General features: G+C 31.7%; 3 protein-coding genes across 12 annotated transcripts in view; 2 read left to right on the top strand and 1 right to left on the bottom strand.

Moving 5' to 3' along the window:
* Nucleotides 1-1,452: 1,452 nt before the first annotated feature.
* On the bottom strand, nucleotides 1,453-5,471 carry LOC141455081 (uncharacterized). 3 transcript variants are annotated; one of them, XM_074129935.1, is made up of 4 exons: nucleotides 5,336-5,471; nucleotides 2,322-3,216; nucleotides 2,086-2,240; nucleotides 1,453-1,803 (listed from the first exon to the last, which is right to left on the bottom strand). In XM_074129935.1, exons 2-4 carry the CDS (start codon nucleotides 3,180-3,182, stop codon nucleotides 1,668-1,670), a joined length of 1,152 nt encoding a protein of 383 aa, XP_073986036.1. In that variant the 5' UTR covers nucleotides 3,183-3,216; nucleotides 5,336-5,471; the 3' UTR covers nucleotides 1,453-1,667. The 3 variants fall into 3 exon arrangements, with proteins under 3 accessions (XP_073986036.1, XP_073986038.1, XP_073986035.1); XM_074129937.1 differs by having other exon boundaries at nucleotides 5,319-5,462; XM_074129934.1 differs by lacking the exon at nucleotides 5,336-5,471 and adding an exon at nucleotides 3,984-4,944.
* Nucleotides 4,953-16,119, top strand: MetRS (methionyl-tRNA synthetase 1). 2 transcript variants are annotated; one of them, XM_074129933.1, is made up of 17 exons: nucleotides 4,953-5,159; nucleotides 5,831-5,991; nucleotides 6,186-6,290; nucleotides 6,390-6,533; nucleotides 7,522-7,683; nucleotides 8,081-8,184; nucleotides 8,495-8,611; nucleotides 8,698-8,901; nucleotides 9,000-9,089; nucleotides 10,348-10,534; nucleotides 11,523-11,687; nucleotides 11,824-12,043; nucleotides 12,122-12,335; nucleotides 14,177-14,413; nucleotides 15,217-15,400; nucleotides 15,478-15,669; nucleotides 15,891-16,119. In XM_074129933.1, the coding sequence occupies exons 3-17, from the start codon at nucleotides 6,213-6,215 to the stop codon at nucleotides 16,086-16,088; spliced, it is 2,496 nt and encodes an 831-aa protein (XP_073986034.1). In that variant the 5' UTR covers nucleotides 4,953-5,159; nucleotides 5,831-5,991; nucleotides 6,186-6,212; the 3' UTR covers nucleotides 16,089-16,119. The 2 variants fall into 2 exon arrangements, with proteins under 2 accessions (XP_073986034.1, XP_073986033.1); XM_074129932.1 differs by lacking the exon at nucleotides 4,953-5,159 and adding an exon at nucleotides 5,494-5,712.
* Nucleotides 16,120-17,492: 1,373 nt separating this feature from the next.
* Nucleotides 17,493-21,302, top strand: part of LOC141455082 (protein YIPF5-like) — a 407,881-nt gene continuing 404,071 nt past the window's right edge. For all 7 annotated transcript variants that reach the window (XM_074129938.1, XM_074129943.1, XM_074129939.1 and 4 more), the window contains exons 1-3: nucleotides 17,493-17,642; nucleotides 17,849-17,964; nucleotides 18,055-18,230. In XM_074129938.1, coding sequence (XP_073986039.1) covers nucleotides 17,861-17,964; nucleotides 18,055-18,230 — 280 coding nt within the window. In that variant the 5' untranslated portion in view covers nucleotides 17,493-17,642; nucleotides 17,849-17,860. The remainder of the gene's footprint in view (nucleotides 17,643-17,848; nucleotides 17,965-18,054; nucleotides 18,231-21,302) is intronic.

Below are 21,302 nucleotides of genomic sequence, written 5' to 3'. Positions count from 1 at the left end.
CTTTTGTAAATTTTTATTTTATGCCTAAATATGTTTTTCATGACTTTTTAAAATAAAAATTATAATTAACACAAATAAAAAGTTAATATACACAATCAACATGTCCTAAAAAACAAAGAAAACATATTCTAAAAATAAATGTATTGAATTTCCAGAACCATTGAAATTAAAACTTCATTGTCAAGGCCATTTATTATAGCGAGCGAATACAAACAGCTGCACAGATCACTTGTTTAGTTAACTAAACCTTTAGAAAGAAATTGATTCCAATTCACTCACGAATAATTTGATTTAAACACTCGAAATAACTTTCTCTTTATCAGTGTTAGATGATAAATTTTATTCTATAATGTATTTTACTAAAGCGTTTAGCTATCCTTGAAAACTGGCATAAATTACGCTTGCAGGACAACTGTGACCACTAATTCGGAAATATATTTTTTTTCGACGACCTAGTTGACATCTTAAACCTGTTTTTCTTGAATGTCGTCGAGTAGCATATAACTATTGTTTTTCTTTACTCTGCACAACTACCAAATTGACTCAAACCATTCTACCAGTTGTAATCAACTTTATGGGAGATTCACTGAGAATTTAAAAAATATCTATCGGTTAGTAAATGGACAAATGTTTGTCTTGAAATCTATATGCTCGCCTCAAAAAACGTTACAGCCTACACGCTAGTCTCTTTGACGGGCATTCAAAATTGACGCTAAACTACAAAGTACTATAACGCGCTACTGAAACCAATTTGAACTTACTTGGAACTGAACTGTGGCATCAGTGAAGCATGTTAACGTCTACCGACTCCAAACATTACAGTCGCAAATTCTACGCCGTAAAACAATACACCATATTCCGTCTGTAACAGAATCATTCACTCCGATCTAAAATACTTTTATTCATGACCAAATCTCCGCACGATACAAGAAGTTTCACTCTTGCCTTTCCGCACATCCTGGATCCTCTCATTGACCAGCGTTCATCTTGTACTCCTCCAGACAATCCCAACGGAAGATTGAAACGACGCTGGTCTTACTATTTACTCGGTGGTCCAGTCTAATAATTGACTTATTGGAAAGCCACCGATGGGTGGTAACTCCTCTTATGTCACATATCCAATCATCTACTTTACTTGATGCCGGGGCTATTACTTCTGTATCCTGTAGATTTAATTAACATTTGAAGTGACATTTTAGAAGGATGCAAAAAATTGTATTTGTCTGTAAATAGCTTTTATGCAATTATAAGAAGTTTAAAGGACATCTGAAGTCGTCTACGAAATGTTTAAAAAACGAGAACGTAAAGTCACACTACAGGTACGCCGATTCCGACCGAAATCTGTTTTTGGAAGTGTCAACATTATCAAAAAGTTTAAAAATTAAGGAATACAGACAACTAATGAATAGTTACTTATGCTATCAGAGATGTAAACATGATAGTTATAAGAAATTCAGACCATAAGGAAAAATGGAAATTTCTTCATCTGGACGTTCAAGATGAAGTGATTCCTAATCAAGATAAAGTTTGAGCGTCTTCATACCAGATTTTATTATTTAATGTTAAAGTTAATGTAAAACACAATAATAAGTAAAGAAATATAATAATACACATATTACTCATATTATTTAAATTATAAAATATTTCTAAAATTAAAAATATATTGCTTATTCAGCATCAAAATCTGGTAAAATTTCTTTAACTCTGGAATGCCAAGATCTCAGTCTTTGTTCTTGTTCTCTTTTCTCTTGTATTCTTTTAGGAATCTCCTTCCAACGAACAAAATATAAAGCCGTTAAAAATCTGAAAACATTGCAACAATAAATAGAAAACAAAAAAAAGAGAAGATGTTTAGGAATCATGGCAGAGTTTTGTCATCAGGCTTATAGCTGACTCTGTTTTAAAAAGTCATTCAAACAAAATGTCAATTTTTCCAAAACTTTAGAAAAAAAAATATGAAATTTAACCAGGTATTCAATTAACAAATGACTTAAATTGAACAAGTCTAAATAAATTTTCATCGAGTGGATATCAAACGCAATTTAGATTTCTCAGAGTATAATGTGAATGGAAGTAAGTACGGACCTATTATATTGTTCTGAAAATATCTTCAGTTTTTCTTCTCGTCGAACTTTAATTTCCTTTGATAAAATTTGCCATCTAATTATTAATTTATGTAAATATATTTTCTGTATGCTTTTCTCAATGGCTCCTCTTCTTGACTTTTTCAAAGTTGTATACTAAAATAATTTAAAATTATTAAGCTATTAAATCATCACAAGGAATATATGTACAAATATAATTCAAGGAAAACTACTCACTTTTTTCCATTTATTTACTGCTTTCGTTTGTAAAGTTTTTAAGTAGTGACTTCTTGCTAGCAGCAACCTTGCTTCTCTAATCGTTACTGCATTGAATAGCCATCGTTGAAAGTATCTCATCGCTAGAAATCTCCTAATCCTAAATGTGGTTATATTTCTTTTTGTGTGAACTAATTTTATGAATAAAGTCCATTTCCAGAAGCCCACATAAGCAAAGTGATTGCTTTGCCAAGCTTTCAGTTTGAATATAACTATCTGTTTTCTAGCTTGGAAACGTTTTAATTTTTCTTCGGCTTCTATCTTTCGGTCATTTTCCTCCTGTTCTTTCCTCTTTTTCTCCTCAATAGCTCTCATTCGTTCTTCTTCTTCCTTCTGGACCAATAGCATTTTTTCTATTCTTTCTTTGTTAGCTTTTTGATCCTTAATTTGTTGCCAGCGTTTTTTCCTTTCTTCTTCTCTTTGTTGCATTCTTGATAAAATATCGGAACCTCGAGTAACATTCTCGATAATTTTCTCGCCTGAAGAAGCGTTAATTATTTTCTCACTTACCTCTTCCTTGCGAACTGCATCGCGTTTCAGATGTTCTGTGAGATTTTTTAAGAAAACTACTTCACTTTCAAGACTTGCATTTTGTAATTTAAGTTTTTCTATTTCTTGTTTCTGTTCAGAAATGGTTGCTTTTTGACAAGCAATAATTTCTTTTTGAGTTTGGTATCTTTTATCGTAAACTGAATTGCCTACTAGTTTTCTTTTTGTTTTTTTCGTCACTCCATCATCTAAGGAAATCTGCCCGTCATTAATAGTTTCAAGCAATTTATTTAGTTTTAGATTAAACATCTCCCTTTTTGTTTCAGTTTCCATCTCTTTTATTGAAGGGATATAATCAAAGTTCCAACTGAAAATATAAGCATACGTATTATAAAAATATTTAATCTAATGATTGAACGTTTGAAATTTCTATATCTACATTCCTATTTCAATAATTGGATTGAATAAATAAGGATGTGACATCATCATTTGCTGAATTGGACTTTTACTAGAACTATTATTACAATATGAAGAAGAAAATTCATCTTCTCTCACAAATGGCATCAAAGAATTCACTTAGAATTACACCAAAAATTGTAACATAGAGAGGAAATGTTTTAGTAAACATAGTTTTAGTTTTTTTCTGTGGACAACATTTTTTTGGTTGTCTTTGAAATTGATGAATAGATACTTGAAGCGCTTGAAAGAAAAATTCTACGGCATTTCTACTCAAGAGGAAGAGAACGAAGAACAAACCTAGAGTTGATGTATATTTTCCATTAAGCCGATGTAGCAAAACGTGCCAGAGAATCAAAGATAAAAGTTCATAAAAGGGTTAGAGGAAGGAAAAGCGTACCAAACTAAAAGGGAGATTATGATGAAGTACAAGAAGATGATAGAACCGTTAGGAAGAACCTGAAGGATGCTGAACCGGTATTGGTCCAAAAAAATGTATACATTTAAGAACTCAAGGCTCATTAAAGGGTTTAACATCTTGAAAAAAGAGAGCACCAATATGTTATTTAATTAAATGATTAGTACTTACTAATAAATGATTATACTTGTAACATTGTTATTTAAGATGGCTTTATAATTTTGAGTTTAGAGCAATGAAAATAAACAAATATTACTTACATTTAACCAAAATTTCTAAGGTCTTATGCTGTATCTCCTCTTAATTTGAGAAGGTAAATTATTTTAAATAAAATTTTTTTCGCAATGAATCATTGCACACATACCAATATTCACTTTTACTATACGAGAGTGAAAGATAAAACTGTTTACATGTAACTAAGGAAACTGTACTATTCAGGGTTACTTGTTCTAATTCAATGAATATGATATGGATTCAATTCGATCCATCTTCTGTTTATTCTTAATGCCACATTCATAACTACACATATATTTTCAAAAAGTGATCACGTAACAGTTCTAAATCAAAAATTGAATAAGAAAATGATATTATTCTTGAATCTTTTTTTCTTCAAATTTACAATTCGTACTAAATGTTTAAATGCCGTTATTTGATGTATATATCAATATAAGACATTATTTTACATGAAAATTTAAAGGACCACCCTTAGAATCAATCCATTTAATATAAATTTCAAAGAAAAAATGTTTCAAATAAAACAAAATAGTTAAAATATTATTCCTGTCATTTATTTTCATTTTTTTTTGCTATGGATTGCCTAAGAACATGAAGTACTTGAAATGAGTCGTAATTTGAAAAAGCTTCGCTTCGTCAAAAAAAAAAGTTACTTTCAATTGAAAGGAGATTACATTAACAACCATTTACCTCACAAACGTACAAAAAATAAGATTCATTAATAGTAATTATTTCAGCACAATATATGTTATTATATTTGAACTTATGGTTAGATTCGCAACGCTATATATTTATGATAACATAGTGAATTTTAAGTCGTAGCAGCGTGTTTCATCCGTGACTGGTTGACATTCATTAAAATGCATTTACAGTGTTACCTAGCGGTATTTAATAGAACTACTAAAAAGGAGTAGTTCTTGCTTTTGCCGCTAGATAGAATGAGCATGCTTTTAATTAAGTTTATTTTTAACCTCTAACAGGTTTAGTTACATAGTTAGCTTTTTTTTTTGAACTTGTATCAAATTAATAACTTTTCGTTAGAATTAATAAGTTTTCAACAAATATTTTTCTTTTTTTTATGGAGCCAAAAACATTTATTTTGATCAAAGGAAATTGTAACAATTATAGAATCTTATCCTCTTGTATTTTCTGACAATGATGATTGGAAGGATGCTAATCAAGATAAATTTTGATAAACCAAGGTAATAGTTTTAGATAATAATAGAATTTTTGGGTTTTCAATTATGTAACTGATTAAAATAACGAAATACATTTCTGAAATAATGTGTACAAATTTCATGGATTTTTACAATTTTCATAAGTTAGTCGTTGAATATGTTGCAGTTCTTAGGTTTTTTTACCTTCTTTAAAAACTTACTCAGATACATATGAACTCTTGATGTATTAGTTTTATATACGACACAATAGAGCTTTTTTAAACTTTTTTTTATCACTTTTGCAATGTACTTCCAGCCGGAAAATTGCAATATTGCATCAGTAAGTGACGAACTGCACAGTGGCGCCGTCAACAAATCGATTGCAAGTCCTTGTAGGTAACCTAGTTCGGGTTCGGGTGAGGTAACCTGGATAATTTTCCACGAGTGTCTGTGATCTTATGTTACATTATATTATTTATTTATTAAATGGAAAACATGTTTCTCTTTACGAACGAAAATAATTCGCATTCTTTAAAAATTCTTATTAGCGCGGAATTGTCGAACACACCAGTAAAAATTGAAATAGTGTCAGCAGAAGGTAAAGTGTTTTATTTATTTGTGGCACGTGCCTTTACTAATTTTTACGTTATTTATGATGTACTTTGACACCGAAAGACATCTTCACACTTGACTATTTATGTTCTTAATATTTTTAGACCAACGCTTCCAGTTTCCTCAGAGACTTCCCGTTCTTCATACTGACCATGGTGATAAAATATTTTCATCAAATATTGCCAGTAACTTTTTATTTCGCCCTCCGCTAAACTTGGCCCAAAAAGTTGACGTTTGGATATTCTGGGATGGCACCAAACTCCAGGTTCGTGCATTTTGAATATCCTCTGATTTTGAGGAATTTTGACAACTTCAGTCAGTAACTTAATAAGAATAGTTTTTAAAAATTGTATCTTTCTGTTGAAACCAAAAATCAATTTTATACTTGCTTTAAATTCAGATTAAGCTTTTAAGTAATGACATCCATTTTTCCTCAATAATTATTTTATTGTGTTACAGCCAGCTTTGGTGGAACTCTCTCGGAAAATGGATGAATTTCCTGTTCTTAAAAAACTTCTGTCAGAATTAGAACTAGCTTTGGATGGAAAAGACTTTATTGTTGAAGTAAGTGTTATAAATTCTCTTGTCTATTTATCGTTAAAAGTCCTATCTATATTTCAGTTTTGCCCTATTATTTGTAACATTAGCTTAAATTGTTTCCAGGAAATGCTCACGGTTGCTGATGTCTGCCTATGGGGTACTCTTTTCCCAGTTTTTACTGATGAAAATCTTTGTAATAGGGTCTTGACTGATCAACCTAACATTAAACGATGGTGGCGAAAATTAAATGACCGACAAGAGTGGAAAGTAAGAATTATTTCATTTTACCAATAAGGATATCAACCATCCACAAATTGTTTTTGAAAAAAATGATAGAATTTTCATATTTTTTTTCTTTAAATATTGGCAGATGAAGTGAAGCAAATGTTGAAGGTGAAGAATGGAAAGCCGATATAATAAATATTTATTGTTTCCACTTCAAATAGACATCTTAACTAGCGGTGAGTGCCAACGGAGGGCATGTTACACTTGTGAAGGACTAACTTTAAGTGACTTATACTGATAATTAAGTTCCAAGGGAAGAACTGATCACCTTCTTCAATTTTTGTGTATGATTTATGCTTTGTGTCATACAGAGGTAACTGAAAACACAAACGTGAATTCTGCTTCAATCCGAGTCTGGCAATCAAAGTAGTAGAAACATGCTAATTGACAAACCATCCATTAGAATCCGAGTTGGGAATCGGTAGAAAAATTGTTATTCTATTTTCATTCAAAGTGGTAAATTAACTTTTCCAAAGGCTCAACTATCACCGAGTGATGGAAGCTGTTGCAAAAACGATCTGATCCTTTACTTTATCTTTTGTTTAAATAGCACCCCACCTCTTAGGATTAGGATTGTCACTCAATTACGTGGAGACTAAGACCAAGGGATTGGGATTCCCAAAATATCCTTCCTAATCATCTCTTGACGATCGATCATTGGATATTTAAACTACTTTGAAGCTTCTCTCTCAAATACACAATTTTCTCCAAGATGAAGTCTAAGAATTATTGTTTATCTGCCCTTATAAGGTTATTTAAGAAATTGAAAACCTTTCTTTAAAGTGTAAAGACAGTGCTTTAATAAAGAACAAGTTGGTAAACTTGGCCTTAGATATTTTCGGGATTTAATTTGCGTTACTTTTAGTCAGCAATTTCAACATTCTATTCACTGCTAGATTTTGAGCCTTCTATTACGGAGCTGACATTATCACCTATCAGTCTTCTGGTTCTACATAATGTTTAATTACAGGCTGCTCAAGAAAAGTTTAAATTAAAACGTGGCTTACCGGCTCTGCAGAGCGTGTCGGCGTCTTGTTGGTATCCTGAATACTCATCAATACTTCCTTCGCCGGAGCGAAAAAAGAAACAGTCGAATTCTCTTGAGAATAATTTTGCTGAAGATCATTCCGAGGTATGTTATGTGTTGCACAACTAAAGTGAGTGCATTGTAACCTGTCTGTGGTCTCAGAAAAGTAAATGGCCTGTTTGTAATTTAAAATTGACGAGATTGAGATTGAAATGAAAACTTTACTTCGTCTTAGTAGCAAAATGAATAGGTCATTACTATTTTTTATTTGTTTTGGAAGTAAAAGTTTAATTTATGTACCAATTTATTTTTATTTATTTAGGCTACTTTTTTCTTTTTAAATATAAGGTCATCATTAACTGAAATCAGAGTCGGTAACTTCAAACATTACATTTCTGTAAAAGCCCAACTACCACTGACGGGTTAATTTCAAAGAGTTCATCACCTAAATTTTATTTCTCTTTCAACATTTATTTTATTTATTTATTTTTTTTTTTTGCAGTTTAAAGAAATTACTCTTACGGAAGAACAAATAGCTAATGCGGTTAGCAATTGGAATAAACCATTGGAGAGTAGGCAAAAATTGAAGAAGCCTTCAAAACCAATGTAAGGAGACGTTTTCATATTAGTTCATTTCCTTTTTACTCTTCGTATTTCTTGTATTTTGATATTATCCTTCTGCAGTTGGTGGCCACTTATTAGAATATTTGTAAGACCAAAAGTAAAAGTTGATAATGTATAGAATACATGTGACGGAAATTTTTTGAAATACTTTCTTTTGAAGTAATCCTTTATAAAGTTTGTTCGTGCTTTTTAATATCAGAGTAAATGACTCTTAGTAACTCTTAAAGCGTTTGGCATTGGATGGTTAGTGCAGTAAATTTTATTCTGATTTCTTACGTACTTATGTCTATAGTATCCCGGTGCCTAATGAAAGAAACATACTTATAACATCTGCTCTACCTTATGTAAACAACGTTCCTCATCTTGGCAATATAATTGGTTGCGTTCTTTCGGCTGATGTTTTTGCAAGGTATGTTAATTTCACTTTTAATTAGAGCAGAATTCATAGTAGTGTTATAAGTTAGATTTTTTATTTATTTTTGTTTTGTTTTGCAGATACTGTCGGTTTCGTTCTTATAATACATTATTTATAAGTGGAACGGATGAATATGGTACAGCCACCGAAACAAAAGCTATTGAAGAAGGACTTACACCTCAACAGATATGTGATAAATATTTTGCACTTCACAGTGAAGTATATGACTGGTTTAATATCTCTTTCGACCATTTTGGTCGGACTACATCTCATGAACAAATTAAGTAAGGGCCTGTCTTCTGAAGACATCTTGTTTTCCCTAATACCCTAATTGTAGTTACAACAAAAATGTTCATTTTTTGTTTTGTTTTTTAATTTTTAGAGTGGCCCAAGAAATATTTCTAAATTGTCATAAGAACGGATTTACAAGTACCTCAGCTATGGACCAATTACTTTGTGAAAAATGCAATAGGTAACGTTTTAATTTTCATGAAAGGTAATGTGCACATCTAACAGACTTGATATTCAGAGTTTTTGAAAGTGTTAATTTGAAGAATGAATTGTTGAGGCGGTTTTTAATTTACTTTCATCCTCACGTTTTTCATCATGAACTTTTGAAACGTCACAATTTCAAGTTGCATCTTTTTGATTTTTAAAGCTTAGTAGATTTTTTTTTTAAATTCATATCTCTTACCCCCTAAATTCTTTATTTAGTGGTAACTCAAAATCTTCAATTAGTCGCCATTAATATTTGTATTATTTTGTATGTGCCGTCACATCTAACAATTGAGTAGTTTCGGACTTCTCACGAGCCCATTTACGATCTGTAATTTGATTTCATAACTAGCCACATTTCTAGTAAAAAAAATTACCATAATTTTTATAAATCATGTTCTACATTTCTTGTTTTATTTCTCTTAAAACCTTTCAACCTCAAAATTATGTGATATCTCTTATTATTTTGTAGGTATTAGGTGTTCTAGAGAACAATTTCTGTTTTCCTCGTGGAATAGTCACTTTAATAAAATCTCTATCACAATTTGTCATAAATTTAATATTTTATGACAAATCTTGCAGTAGCAAGCCAGGAAGCAAATTCTAGCTAATTTTTGACACACTCCGTTTTGTGTTAATACTAAGTACTATGAGGGCCTCATTAGTTGTGCACTTTTCATACACAGTGTTTATTTAAAATTCTTCTTCTTCTTAGTCAAACCTCGTCTACCTTTCAGTGTCGAGGTTACTTTTAATCTATAAATTTTCGGTCGTATGAGGGATTGGCCCATAGCAACCTATCCTGATGGAGGGGCAACCTATCAGGCTAGCCATATCTCCTTAGGGACGGTAGCCCTAAGTTGTGTACTGTCTGTAACTTGTCTGTAGTGAAGGAGTGTTTGTGGATATGTTTAGTGTACTGTACTGGTGAATGTGCATGGTGTACTGAGCTCAGGTTACCCCGTGAGGTTGCTACTCTTCAAGTAGCTGCATGCAACAGCTACTCCTTACGGGAATTATTTAAAATTACTGACCCAATTAAGACAGTACTGCAAAATGATGTGAGTTAAGTCATATTTAGTAAAAACATATAGTTTTTGCTGGATTATGGACGCATTCTATGGAATTTTCTATGTAAACATTTAAAAAGATAACAGTGATATTGTTATTTGATTTAAGATTTTGTTATCTTCTAAAAATTCATTAAGAGTTCTACTGCATTTTTTTTTATTTAGATATCTAGCCGATCGATTTGTCGAAGGTACGTGTCCTGGTTGCAAGTATGAAGATGCTAGAGGTGACCAGTGTGATGGATGCGGTCACTTAATCAATGCAGTCGACTTGATCAATCCACGTTGCAAACTTTGTCAAAATGCTCCAATAGTTAAACAGTCACAACAGTTGTTCTTAGAACTACCTAAAGTGAGTAATTTTCTCTAAAAAAAAAAAAAAATAATGTATAGATATTGAGAAAAAAAACTTAAACAGGCTTTCAAAGTCTTGACAGTAATTTAATTAGACATTGGATTATAAGCACTTGCATACTTGCTTATGAAATTGCGTATAGTTCGCTTTACTATGTAATTTTTGTATTGAAACTTATTTATAATTTATTGAATTTTCTGGTCGCAGAATCCCTCTTTATCTTTCGGCCACCACTTAAAGAAAATTAGAAAGTAATTGCGGAATATTATGCCTGATTTTCCTCTAAAAAAAAAAATCGTGTTTCCGTAAGCTCCTTGATTTCAGGTTTAAAAAATACAACCTTCAAACTTTGGCATAACCTTAACCAAAGCCTTAATGCGATGGTTATCAACAAATTGTACTAAGCTGAGCAATCTTGAGTCTGTGAAAGCTGCAGCTAATCAATTTAATATTTTGATACTTCGAGAGTGCATTATTACAATAAGCACTTCGAGATTAATAATTTAACATACATTAAAACACACTTTACTAGCATAACTTTAATAACTCTATGGAAAAACCTAGTGACTAAATCTAACCATTCTGCAACTCGTTGTTTATAACTAAACAGAATAGTTACATAATCGATCCTAGCACTTCTCATTCGTTTTCAGAAAATTTTTTTTTAAGTAATTTAAAGGTGTTTTTCTTGCAATAAAGATTTTTATGCAACAAAGCAATATTTGTGAAATGTACTTAACAAGGCCGCGTATGATATTTCAGCGTATTGAATGTTTTGTAAAATAATGTTTCAAGTCAAAAAGTTAGATTTTTTGATAGGATAGATTTTGGTATTTTTCTTGCATAGTTTGTTCTTTTCTTGTGCTATTTTCATGCATTTAAACACTTTGATACTGTATATAATACGATGCTGCATATAATAATTGGTATATGGTGATAAACCAATTTATATCTGATGGTGATCCAATATTTATTTAAATTTCAGGTGCAAGATAGATTAAAGAAATGGGTTGAAGAGACTTGTGATGGTTGGTCCAGCATTGCTCGAGTAATTACTAAAGCATGGTTAAAAGAAGGGTTAAAACCTCGCTGTATAACTAGAGACCTGAAATGGGGTGTACCAGTACCTCTTGAAGGATTCGAAGGAAAGGTATGAAGCTTTGGTTCCTGCTTCTTGGCGAATTTAATTTAATAATTATTAGGAAGATCATCAGTTATAACAGTGTTAGTAAACAGTTAATTTAGTGTTTGATTAACTTTAATTTTTGATAAATTATGTTGTTTAGGTATTTTATGTTTGGTTTGATGCACCAATCGGTTATATGAGTATGACTAAGTCGTATTCAGAAGAATGGTTACGATGGTGGAAGCCAAGTTCAGATGCAAAAGTAACTTTATACCAGTTTATGGCTAAAGACAATGTACCTTTTCATTCCATTATGTTTCCTGCAACACTGTTTGCTGCAGGAGGAAATTATACTCTAATAAATCACTTGATGGCCACAGGTATTATTGGCTTTTAATGCTCTTTTTTTTAGTTAAAGAGAAAAAGGACAGATTAAAATACATTTACTTCTATTTCAGAATATTTGAATTATGAAAATGGTAAATTCTCCAAATCTAGAGGTGTTGGTGTCTTTGGAAATGATGCCAAAGATACAGGTATTCCAAGTGATATATTTCGTTTTTACTTATTATACATCCGACCAGAATCACAAGATACCAACTTTTCCTGGGCTGATCTAGCTATGAAAAATAATACAGAACTGCTTAATAATCTTGGAAATTTTATTTTGAGGTAAAATAGAATCAAAACTTATTGTATTCGAACCACCACAAAGATAGTTGGGTTTAATGAGGTAGTCGGCACTATTTTATTTTCATTTTCCTAAAAATAGGAGGTAGCTTGAAACAATAATTTTTTTATGATCTTTGGCAATAAAAACAAAAAACAAAATTATAAAAGAATAGATGTTTTTTTTTCAAGCGCCATTAATATGGTGTTTTTTTTTATTTTGCTTTGGCTACTAATTTGTGATTGAAAGAGAAAATTAGTTAACTTCTTTTTACCCATTTATGAGTTTCATTAATCAAAATTAAGTGCTGAATAACGAGGGCGTAACTTTCAATTATTCGAACTCGTTTATCGATTATTAAATAGATAGGTTCAGATGAAAATGATTTAATCTTTTTTAAAACAGAAATGTGACAAAATATAAATATTTTTCAAATGCTTCCTCCATTGATAAATTTTACTGGTAATTAGAAATTATTCGAATCTATTCCTTCTCTTCGCAAAATACTTAAGGATTCTGACTTTCTTTAGCTTTACTTTCGATATCGTCCTTTTAGTTCCAAGAATTTCGCCTAATGATAATATTGATGGAATGGAAGTAGACAGAGATCCAAGCCTAATATTTCTGAGATTGTTCCTTTCACAACGTACTACTTTCTTCTACCTTCTATTTTTACTGATTTTGAGTTAAAAAATTCCGATTTCTGAGTTTCTATAAAGCAGACACACTTAAAATTAAAAAACAATCCCCCCCCCCCAAACAAAGAGGACGATGTTATGAAAAGTGTTCTAAGATTAAGAACTTACTTGCCTTACATAGGGCTCTCCAGTTCGCGATAAATTAGCGACTGATAAAAAAACCGAGTATCAAAGTTTATTGTTTTTTTTTTTTTTAAATTTAACTTGAATGTTATGTTAAAAAAATTTGTATGGCATCTCCTAATTTTAAAAAATGGATCAGATTATTTATCTCACACCAATTAATTTATTCACTAAGTCACGAGGTTTGTTAAACCACTAGTAGTTTTGAGGGTTAAGCTCTTTTGTCAAGCACTCGAGGCGCAATTAAGGGAGCTAAGGGGCTTAATGCACAATTTCGAATAGCTCGTAAAAATTTGCATACGAATTGCAGTTAGAATAAGTGTAATTGCTTAAAAATATAGTATTAAAATAATGTATTAAACAGTGACATGATATGTGAATATCATTCACAATTAGACTATGTCCGATGATTATATCTATAATCTAAAACAAGTCAAGATGTTTAATTTAGAAGATACATTTTTAGAAGAAAAATGGCATCAAGTCTAAACAATTTATTGTAATTTTAATTTAACTTTTTAAGCACGATTTTTATTATTTTTTTCGCCCAATAATAAATTTATAAATCATTTTCAAAATAATTTGTTGAAGTGTAAGCAATTAACCCCTAAGCTCCAAAAATCTAGCTTCGTTTGTGCTTATGCGACATGCATTGTACTGAGAGCCACTGCTTTTTGCTAGAAAAAACAAGTTTGTTTGAGAAATCCTGTATGAATCTTAAAAAAACAAAAAACTTAAAAAAAATTTCTGATTCACTTTATATTCCTAAAACAATAAAATAAATCTTCTATTTTCAATACATTCAATTTATTTTAAATAAGGTATAATTTAACCCAATTTGGAGTAAGAGAAGGTTGTACGAACTTTTTTTGCTAGTTTGTCTTTTTTTATTTTGAAATTTATTGCATGGTCTTTGGAAGATTTTAATTGTTATGGCTTACAATAAAAGCCATGTTGCTTTACAAAACTGTTCAGCTCATGTAAATGGAATTTTTAATTACATTAAGAAATAATTATTTTAGATCGCTCGCATTCGCTGAGAAATTCTTAAATAGTGAAGTACCTTCTGTGGTGTTGGACAGCGAGGAACAGAAACTATTAGGGTATATTTCGTTGGAGTTAAAAGGTTACATATCATCTTTAGAGAAGGGACATCTTAGGGATGGTATAAAATATATATTAAATATATCACGTCATGGAAACCATTATATGCAATCTTTAAAAGCCTGGGTTCTTATCAAAGGAGATGAGAAGGATAAGTTAGTATAAATTTAGTAATCATACTGAAATAATGTAATTGTAAAAGTCATTCAAATACATATGTTCAGCCGCTAGTTGCATATTGGCGCATCCTGTGGCTTACTATTTCTGAGCTACAGTGATTGTGTGTACGATATGGAAGAATTTGGGGTGAAGTTTTTAATTTTCATGCGAACATCCTATGATCAATGCAACACATAACTTTGGTTGTCCGTCCTACTTAAATTCATCATTCCTTGAAAAATAATAACAATTCCATGTTAGGTGGAAATAGAAATAGTAGGCGAGTTGAGAACAAAGGGGGAATAAGCCTACAGCAAAGCCCCAATTTGTCAGCGGGCTTACAACAATTTCAGAAGTATGTTCTCAAAGATTTTGAATTTTTATTATCAGTTCAGAGTGTTTAGGATTTTAGATTTTCGTAAATGTTAAAAATTTAACTGTAAATTAAAACCAAAAAAATAACTCAACTAACAATTTACTGACACAAATAAGAAACAAAGACACTAAAGCAATTTAGTGTTAGAACTAAAAGACATGGCACGCAATGAAAATAGCCGAAAACCGTTCCCACCGCACATCCGGCGTATCGTATCATCTCTTTGATTTGTCAAGAGAAACCACCCGATCGGTCCCGTTGCGTTTTACATTTTCTTGTGAACTCTTATGGCAACCACTGATCTTGTATGGAGATGCATAGTAAGTAATGGTAATGCGATGAATCTATATGTATAAGGGAATGAATGGGTTTAGTTTTTATTTTTAATTACTTCCGTGTAATTGCTTTTTAACAATTTTACAGAAAGAAGGCAGCTTCTGGTATTGGATTGTTGTGTAATGTTGTTTGCCTGATTTCAAGTTTGCTACAACCATACATGCCAACAGTAGTTGACACTGTTGCTAAGCAAATGAATGTTTCAGTTGATATTTTTACCATTACTGAACATTTTCAACCTTATCTCAGACCTGGGCACAAAATTGGGAAGGTAATTTTGCTAAATTAACAAGCTAATAAAGTTGTAATAATTATTATTATTTTTTAATCAGTAACATTAATTTCCAGCCATTACCCTTATTTACGAAAATAGAACAACATACAGTGGATGCATTAAAAGCCCAATATGCAGGTAAACAAAAATCACTATCTCCCGGTCCAGTTAATGGCAGTGATACTAATTCCAAGCCAGAAACGAACTCAGTAGTCGGAGATGCTGCTCTAGCAATTGCTACTCTTGAGGAAGCTGTTGCCAAACAAGTAATTTCATTTTTTTTAATAATTAAACATTAACAATAGTGCAATTGTGCTATTGAATATTACTTTTAAATTAAAATTTGCACGAATGCAAGTTTCAAAATAAAGTTTATCTTATGATTTGAGCGAATACTGGAGCTGTTTAAAATCTGTAGATTGTGTCCCTATCAATGTAAATCTAATGGAACATAATAGAAATTAATATTTGGTTTATCATTCCACAGGGTGATCTTGTGCGGTCTATGAAAGCAGCTGGAAAAAGTAAAGATGAATTGAAACCTATGATAGCCACATTACTGGATCTTAAAAAACAACTGGCTGTATTGAAGGGGGAAGAAGTTAATTCTGTGGGTAATGAAAAAGCAAATAAGAACTCTACAAAATCTCAAGGTTCCGGCAAAAAGAAGAAAGAGAAAAAATAATTTTTTGCTTAATAAACTATTTATTTATTCATCTTTGTTTTCTTTCTTTCACACTTCTTTCAAAAATCGATTACAATTGGGAATCTGGTGTGCTTACCACACTTTTCAAAATGCAGCATTGGGCTGTTGAACCAAAGATTTAGATTCTTTCACATTCTTTTTTTTTATGAAATGAAAGTAAAGTTTTTCTTTGATAAAATAACCACAAATTAACAAAAGTTCTTTGAATATTGTTCAAAGTAACCATTTGAAGTAATCCTAGAATGAATAACGTGTTGAAAATAATCAGAAAGCAGTTCATCTCAATAGAAACCTTTAAGAATTGAAAACCATTCGCTTACTGGAAACTGACTTCAATTGAATCATTTTTCAATTCTGATAAGTAATTTTAACTGTTCTACAAAATAAATATGTGAATGCGAATTTAGTTAAAAATTACTGACTCAGAATTTTGCTCATTCTTTAATGAGCAACTATTTCCAAACAGTACTCTCAGGTTCACTCAAAAATGAAATTTTTAGAAAAATATTTCGAAAAAGGTTATACAGTTCATATCAGTGGAATTAGTGTCTCATATTTAAAGACAATCTTTGTAGATTTATTTCCGAGAAAATAAACGAAAAAAAAATTATAAAATTGTACCACAATCGATTCATAAATCCTTCCTTTCTGTTTTTAATATTGCTATATCTGAAGCGTTAAAATGGAACATCAATTTTGAACTTCTCAAGTGTTTTTTTTTTTGTTTTGTCTATGTATTTACTCTGGTCTCACTGAGCACCTCGTTGTTTTTTATTCCCGTGCACAATCAACCAAAACGAACTTCGATGAGTATTCAATTTCCAAAATTTGACCAATTACAATATTTTGCTTTTATTTTAGTGTTAGCACCTAATACGTTCTATTTAGTTATTCACGGGTAAGGGGAACAGAAACATCCCTCACATTGAACTTTTTAAAAGCAAGAATATAAAAAGGGGAGTTTAATAAGTACTGGAACAACAGTATATTAAAAATTAAATAGGCAAATAAGTAGATATCTAAATCAAGACCCTCTAAAAGAAATACATCTTTGTTTGATTCAATAGAAGAATCTAGGTCGGTTTAAAATGCAATTTTTCTTTTATTATTGACACACTATTTAGTTCTGTGGTGTTTATACACTATTACTATTTAGCTCAGTGATGTTTATATACTATTATTTATTTAATTGTTCAGCTTTATTTGTAAAAACGAATGTTAAAAAAAGGTTTATCCTAATCTGTTAAATATTAGCTACTTTTGAATTACTGGGGTATTTCTTTCATTAAAAATGGAAGTGAAATGAAATAAGTGTGTTGTTTGTATCACAATCTATTTTATTTAGTAAATGATAAAATGATATTGACGACATTGACAACAGCTTGTATTTTGAATTTAACCTTAACCATCATGCCAATGAAAACCCACGTTGATTGAAAAAGGTTTACTTGGCCAGGTTATTCAAGTGATAAGTAGTCACATTGGTGTAGCAGTAGTGTTACCTTCTAATTGACAACAAAACGTTCCGAACAGGTATCTTACACTTTAATAATTTATAAAGTTAACAAATAATCTTTGATTAACCTTTACCGCACAGATTATATTTACGTAGTGGTTATTATTATTTTTGGTTTGGCAATGTTGTGATGTTTCTCTGTCATTTTTTAATATCCACACTGTAATTGTCTTATGAACAAGTTGTGCTATGTATGCTAATTTTACTTACTTGTGTCCACTAGAATTGTACGAAAATGTCGGGCTTACCCCCTCAACAGAATGACTGGTACTCAGGTAGTCAGGATGGTTCTTATCAGTTTTATATGGGAGAAGGAGAGCAGGACTTCCCTCAACAACTGTAAGTCATTTTCTTATCGAAAATTAAAACATTACCCTTTCTTTTTTTTATTTATTGAAATGATAATAAATAATTATTTAATTTTCCCAGGAACTTTCAGCCTTTGCAGGCTGAGAACCAACCTGCAATGCAAAGTGATTATTACAATCCAGGATATCCTGCACAAGCAGAGTTTACTGGAAAAATTTTCACTCCAAGTGCCAATTATTCTGAACCTGGTGAGAAAACGTCTCAGGATTTCAGTGATGAACCTCCGCTTCTTGAAGGTTAGATAGTTGCTTTACAAGTTTCGGTTATTGCATGGCGAATTCTAAGGATAATAAAATGTAGCAAACATGGTATTTAAAAAGCAAACAAATTTTGTTAACATGATGCTCACAGTCAAACACACCCTTATCTATGTAACGTGGATAGAGTGAAGATTGGACGAGGGAAAGTTATGTGTTTTTTTTTTGGGGGGGGGGCATTTCGACTGCTGGGACATTAGAGCCCAACATTTAGTTATAAATATTGTAAGACCTTCTTAATGATTTTTGCTGTAAACAATAGAGACCATTCTTAATCAAAAAAGGATATCTTGACACCATCTAATAAGTGTTTTTTAAGCTACATTCCGACAAGTAGGATAGATACCTATGACAATTCTAAGTCCCGACCTTAAATTTTTTGTCTTGAGGTTAATGTCACAATCCTCCTCTTCTGAGGTCTTCTAACTAAGCTATAGCAGAGTTATGTAAACAAAAAGAAAAAACCCACTTAGTCAGTAGATTGAAAAATCAAAAAACTGATAAATGTCTAAATAAAGTAGCATTTCCCTACGAGCAATTTTCTTCAAATTCGGGAGTTTGTTTACATATTTAATTCTAGTTACTGTTCGGTACATCAAAGGGAAACCTACGCTAAAAAGTGTAATTTTTCTGCATATTATTTCCTGTGTTGCTAGGCCTGCAAAAGCGCGAGAGACCTAAGCTTTCAAAAGTTATTTCTTGAAAGGTTCCTGGGTAAATGCTTCAAATAAAATGTTTTAGAGTTTTGCACATTAACAAACCGTCACTCACACACACGAAGTATATATACTGTATATATATACACCAAACGTAAAACAATTTTTTGTGGGTTTTGAGTGTACTAGTCCCAAATTATAAGTACAAAATTAAATATGTTCTGTATTATGTAATTAATGCAGTATAAACTGCTTTAAATTTTAATGAATATAGTATCTGTTTGTATCTTATTTTGTACTGTTCTACAAAAATAAAGTACGATTCTATGTGTAACGTTGAACGTTCTCGCAATGCTTAGCTCTGTCGGCACAGCCTCATGTCAAAACGGCAGTCAGTAGTGAGCGCGAACACTCTGGCGTTACCGAACGTTCTCCATCAGAAAAGTATCTTTATAAATACTTAAATGTTTTTTTATTAACTAAATAATTAATATAGGATTTAAAAATATCTATTTTTTTTCTGTGTCTGTTGCAAGAAAATGTACAAATCAATAGTCTAAAACAAGAACATTTGAGCAAGTTGTAAATTATGCATTGGAAAAGGTTTTGATAGGGAAGGATGTATAAGATTGGCTAAGGGATATGGGACACAATTTATCATGGATTGTGGGCTAGTAAAAGCTAGTGGCAGAGGGAAAGAAAGCCGAGTTGTATAGGGTGAATAAGATTTATGAGATGTAGCTGGAGACTAGCAGCACACTTGTATTTGCAATAGGATTGACCGAGTATTACTCACATACACATACACATAAGTTTATGGATATGTGTACAAAGTTGGGGCGAGCCATGTTGAGATGGGTACACTGAGTGGTTGCATGAACCAAGTGAGGTTAAACTTGAAAAAGGATGTTCCACTCCTTCTGCATGTTGATGCATTGACTTTATCGGACCGTATCTATCTGCCGGAAAACTAATCTTTGTCTTCTTATACCCATATTAACCTTGAAATTGTAGCTTTTCATTTTATTATTATAATTATTTTTTGTTCCCTTTCTAGGTAAGGAAAATATAGTGATCATAGTGATCGAATTTGAGTTTTTCTTAAAAAATAGTATGTTTTTTTCAGAATATTGCCAAATCAGAAAAATTGCATGAAACTAAAAACAATACTTTTATTTGTTCGAGCTAATAAAAAAACTAAATTACTATCTATTTCTCGGAGTTAAAAACTAAATCCAAATAATAACGGGCTGCACGCGGCGATTGGCTGTATTGATCTGCTTAATGGGCAGCACTCAGGAACTTTCGGACGATACGGACCGTATCTGGGAGGACTGCCTTCTGCGCCTCTACAACCAGATCAGTGGATAGGCCCAACTCATTGACAGTAGTCACCGTTGTTCTGGGCACGAGGCCACTCGTGGAAAGTATTATAGGTGCAATCGTCGTTTTGTCCAGGTTGTACATTTCTCTTAGTTGGAAACTAAGGTCCTGGTACTTCAGGATCTTTTCGCCCCTGCTTTTCTGCAGATTATCATCATTGGGTATGGCGATATCGACGATATGTGCCACTCTACCCTTCCTATCCATAACTAGTATGTCCGGCTTGTTGTTAGCAATACTCCTATCCGTTACTATCTGAGTGTCCCAATATACTTGTGTGTGCGCATTCTGCAGCAGCGTCGGCGGGTTATATTTATAATATGGCACTTCTGTCTTCAGCAGCCCAAACTTTGAGCAAAGTGCTTTATGGATAATTTTAGCCACATTATTGTGCCTGAAAAGGTACTCCTTCGACGCAAGTACTGAACATCCTGAAACTATGTGCTGTATGCTTTCCGAAGTGGAGTTGCACATTCTGCGTTTATCATGCACTAGACTTTCCCCTAGAACCCATCTTCGGTACGCCTTCGTAGCTATCACTTATTATTATTATTATTATTATTATTATTATTATTATTAATTATTATTATTATTATTATTATTATTATTATTATTATTATTATTATTATTATTATAATAAATGTTCTATTAGAAAATAATGTTTACATGTTTTTGTTTTCATACATGTGGTGCCTTGATCGAATGTTATACACTTACATTATTTTGTATAAAATCTCTTTTTTTTGGAGTCAGTAAACCTCAAAATTGTTATTTCTAGTGATAACTCAAAATCAAAAATCTGCACGATTACAACCTTCTCGTTACCTTCTCTTTCTTAGTAAGAATAATAGAAAGTAATAAAAAAGAACTCTCTACCAAACGGTACTTATAAGTTTATATGAAGTTGTTTTGGTAGCCAATGGGACGACGAAGTTATTAGGTACATCAAGAGTCCCAGTAAATGCCTTCGGCACACAGTTCATAGTCACTAACCATCATGCTTTTCTTCCTT

The sequence above is a fragment of the Rhodnius prolixus genome, unplaced genomic scaffold (genome assembly GCF_049639745.1).
Source record: "Rhodnius prolixus isolate KJV_2025 unplaced genomic scaffold, Rpr scaffold_21, whole genome shotgun sequence".
Classification (NCBI taxonomy): Eukaryota; Metazoa; Arthropoda; class Insecta; order Hemiptera; family Reduviidae; genus Rhodnius; species Rhodnius prolixus.
This window is presented reverse-complemented; position numbering and strand designations above follow the sequence as displayed.

Excerpts from the sequence above, each read along its gene's own strand:
- LOC141455081 (XM_074129935.1), bottom strand. The coding sequence starts at position 3,182 with ATGGAAACTGAAACAAAAAGGGAGATGTTTAATCTAAAACTAAATAAA. Across the intron at positions 2,241-2,321 it reads CAGTAAATAAATGGAAAAAA|TATACAACTTTGAAAAAGTC; the intron begins GTGAGTAGTTTT and ends AAATTATTTTAG. Across the intron at positions 1,804-2,085 it reads TTTTCAGAACAATATAATAG|ATTTTTAACGGCTTTATATT; the intron begins GTCCGTACTTAC and ends CAATGTTTTCAG.
- MetRS (XM_074129932.1), top strand. The coding sequence starts at position 5,601 with ATGGAAAACATGTTTCTCTTTACGAACGAAAATAATTCGCATTCTTTA. Across the intron at positions 8,902-8,999 it reads ACATCTCATGAACAAATTAA|AGTGGCCCAAGAAATATTTC; the intron begins GTAAGGGCCTGT and ends TTTAATTTTTAG. Across the intron at positions 15,670-15,890 it reads AGGAAGCTGTTGCCAAACAA|GGTGATCTTGTGCGGTCTAT; the intron begins GTAATTTCATTT and ends ATCATTCCACAG.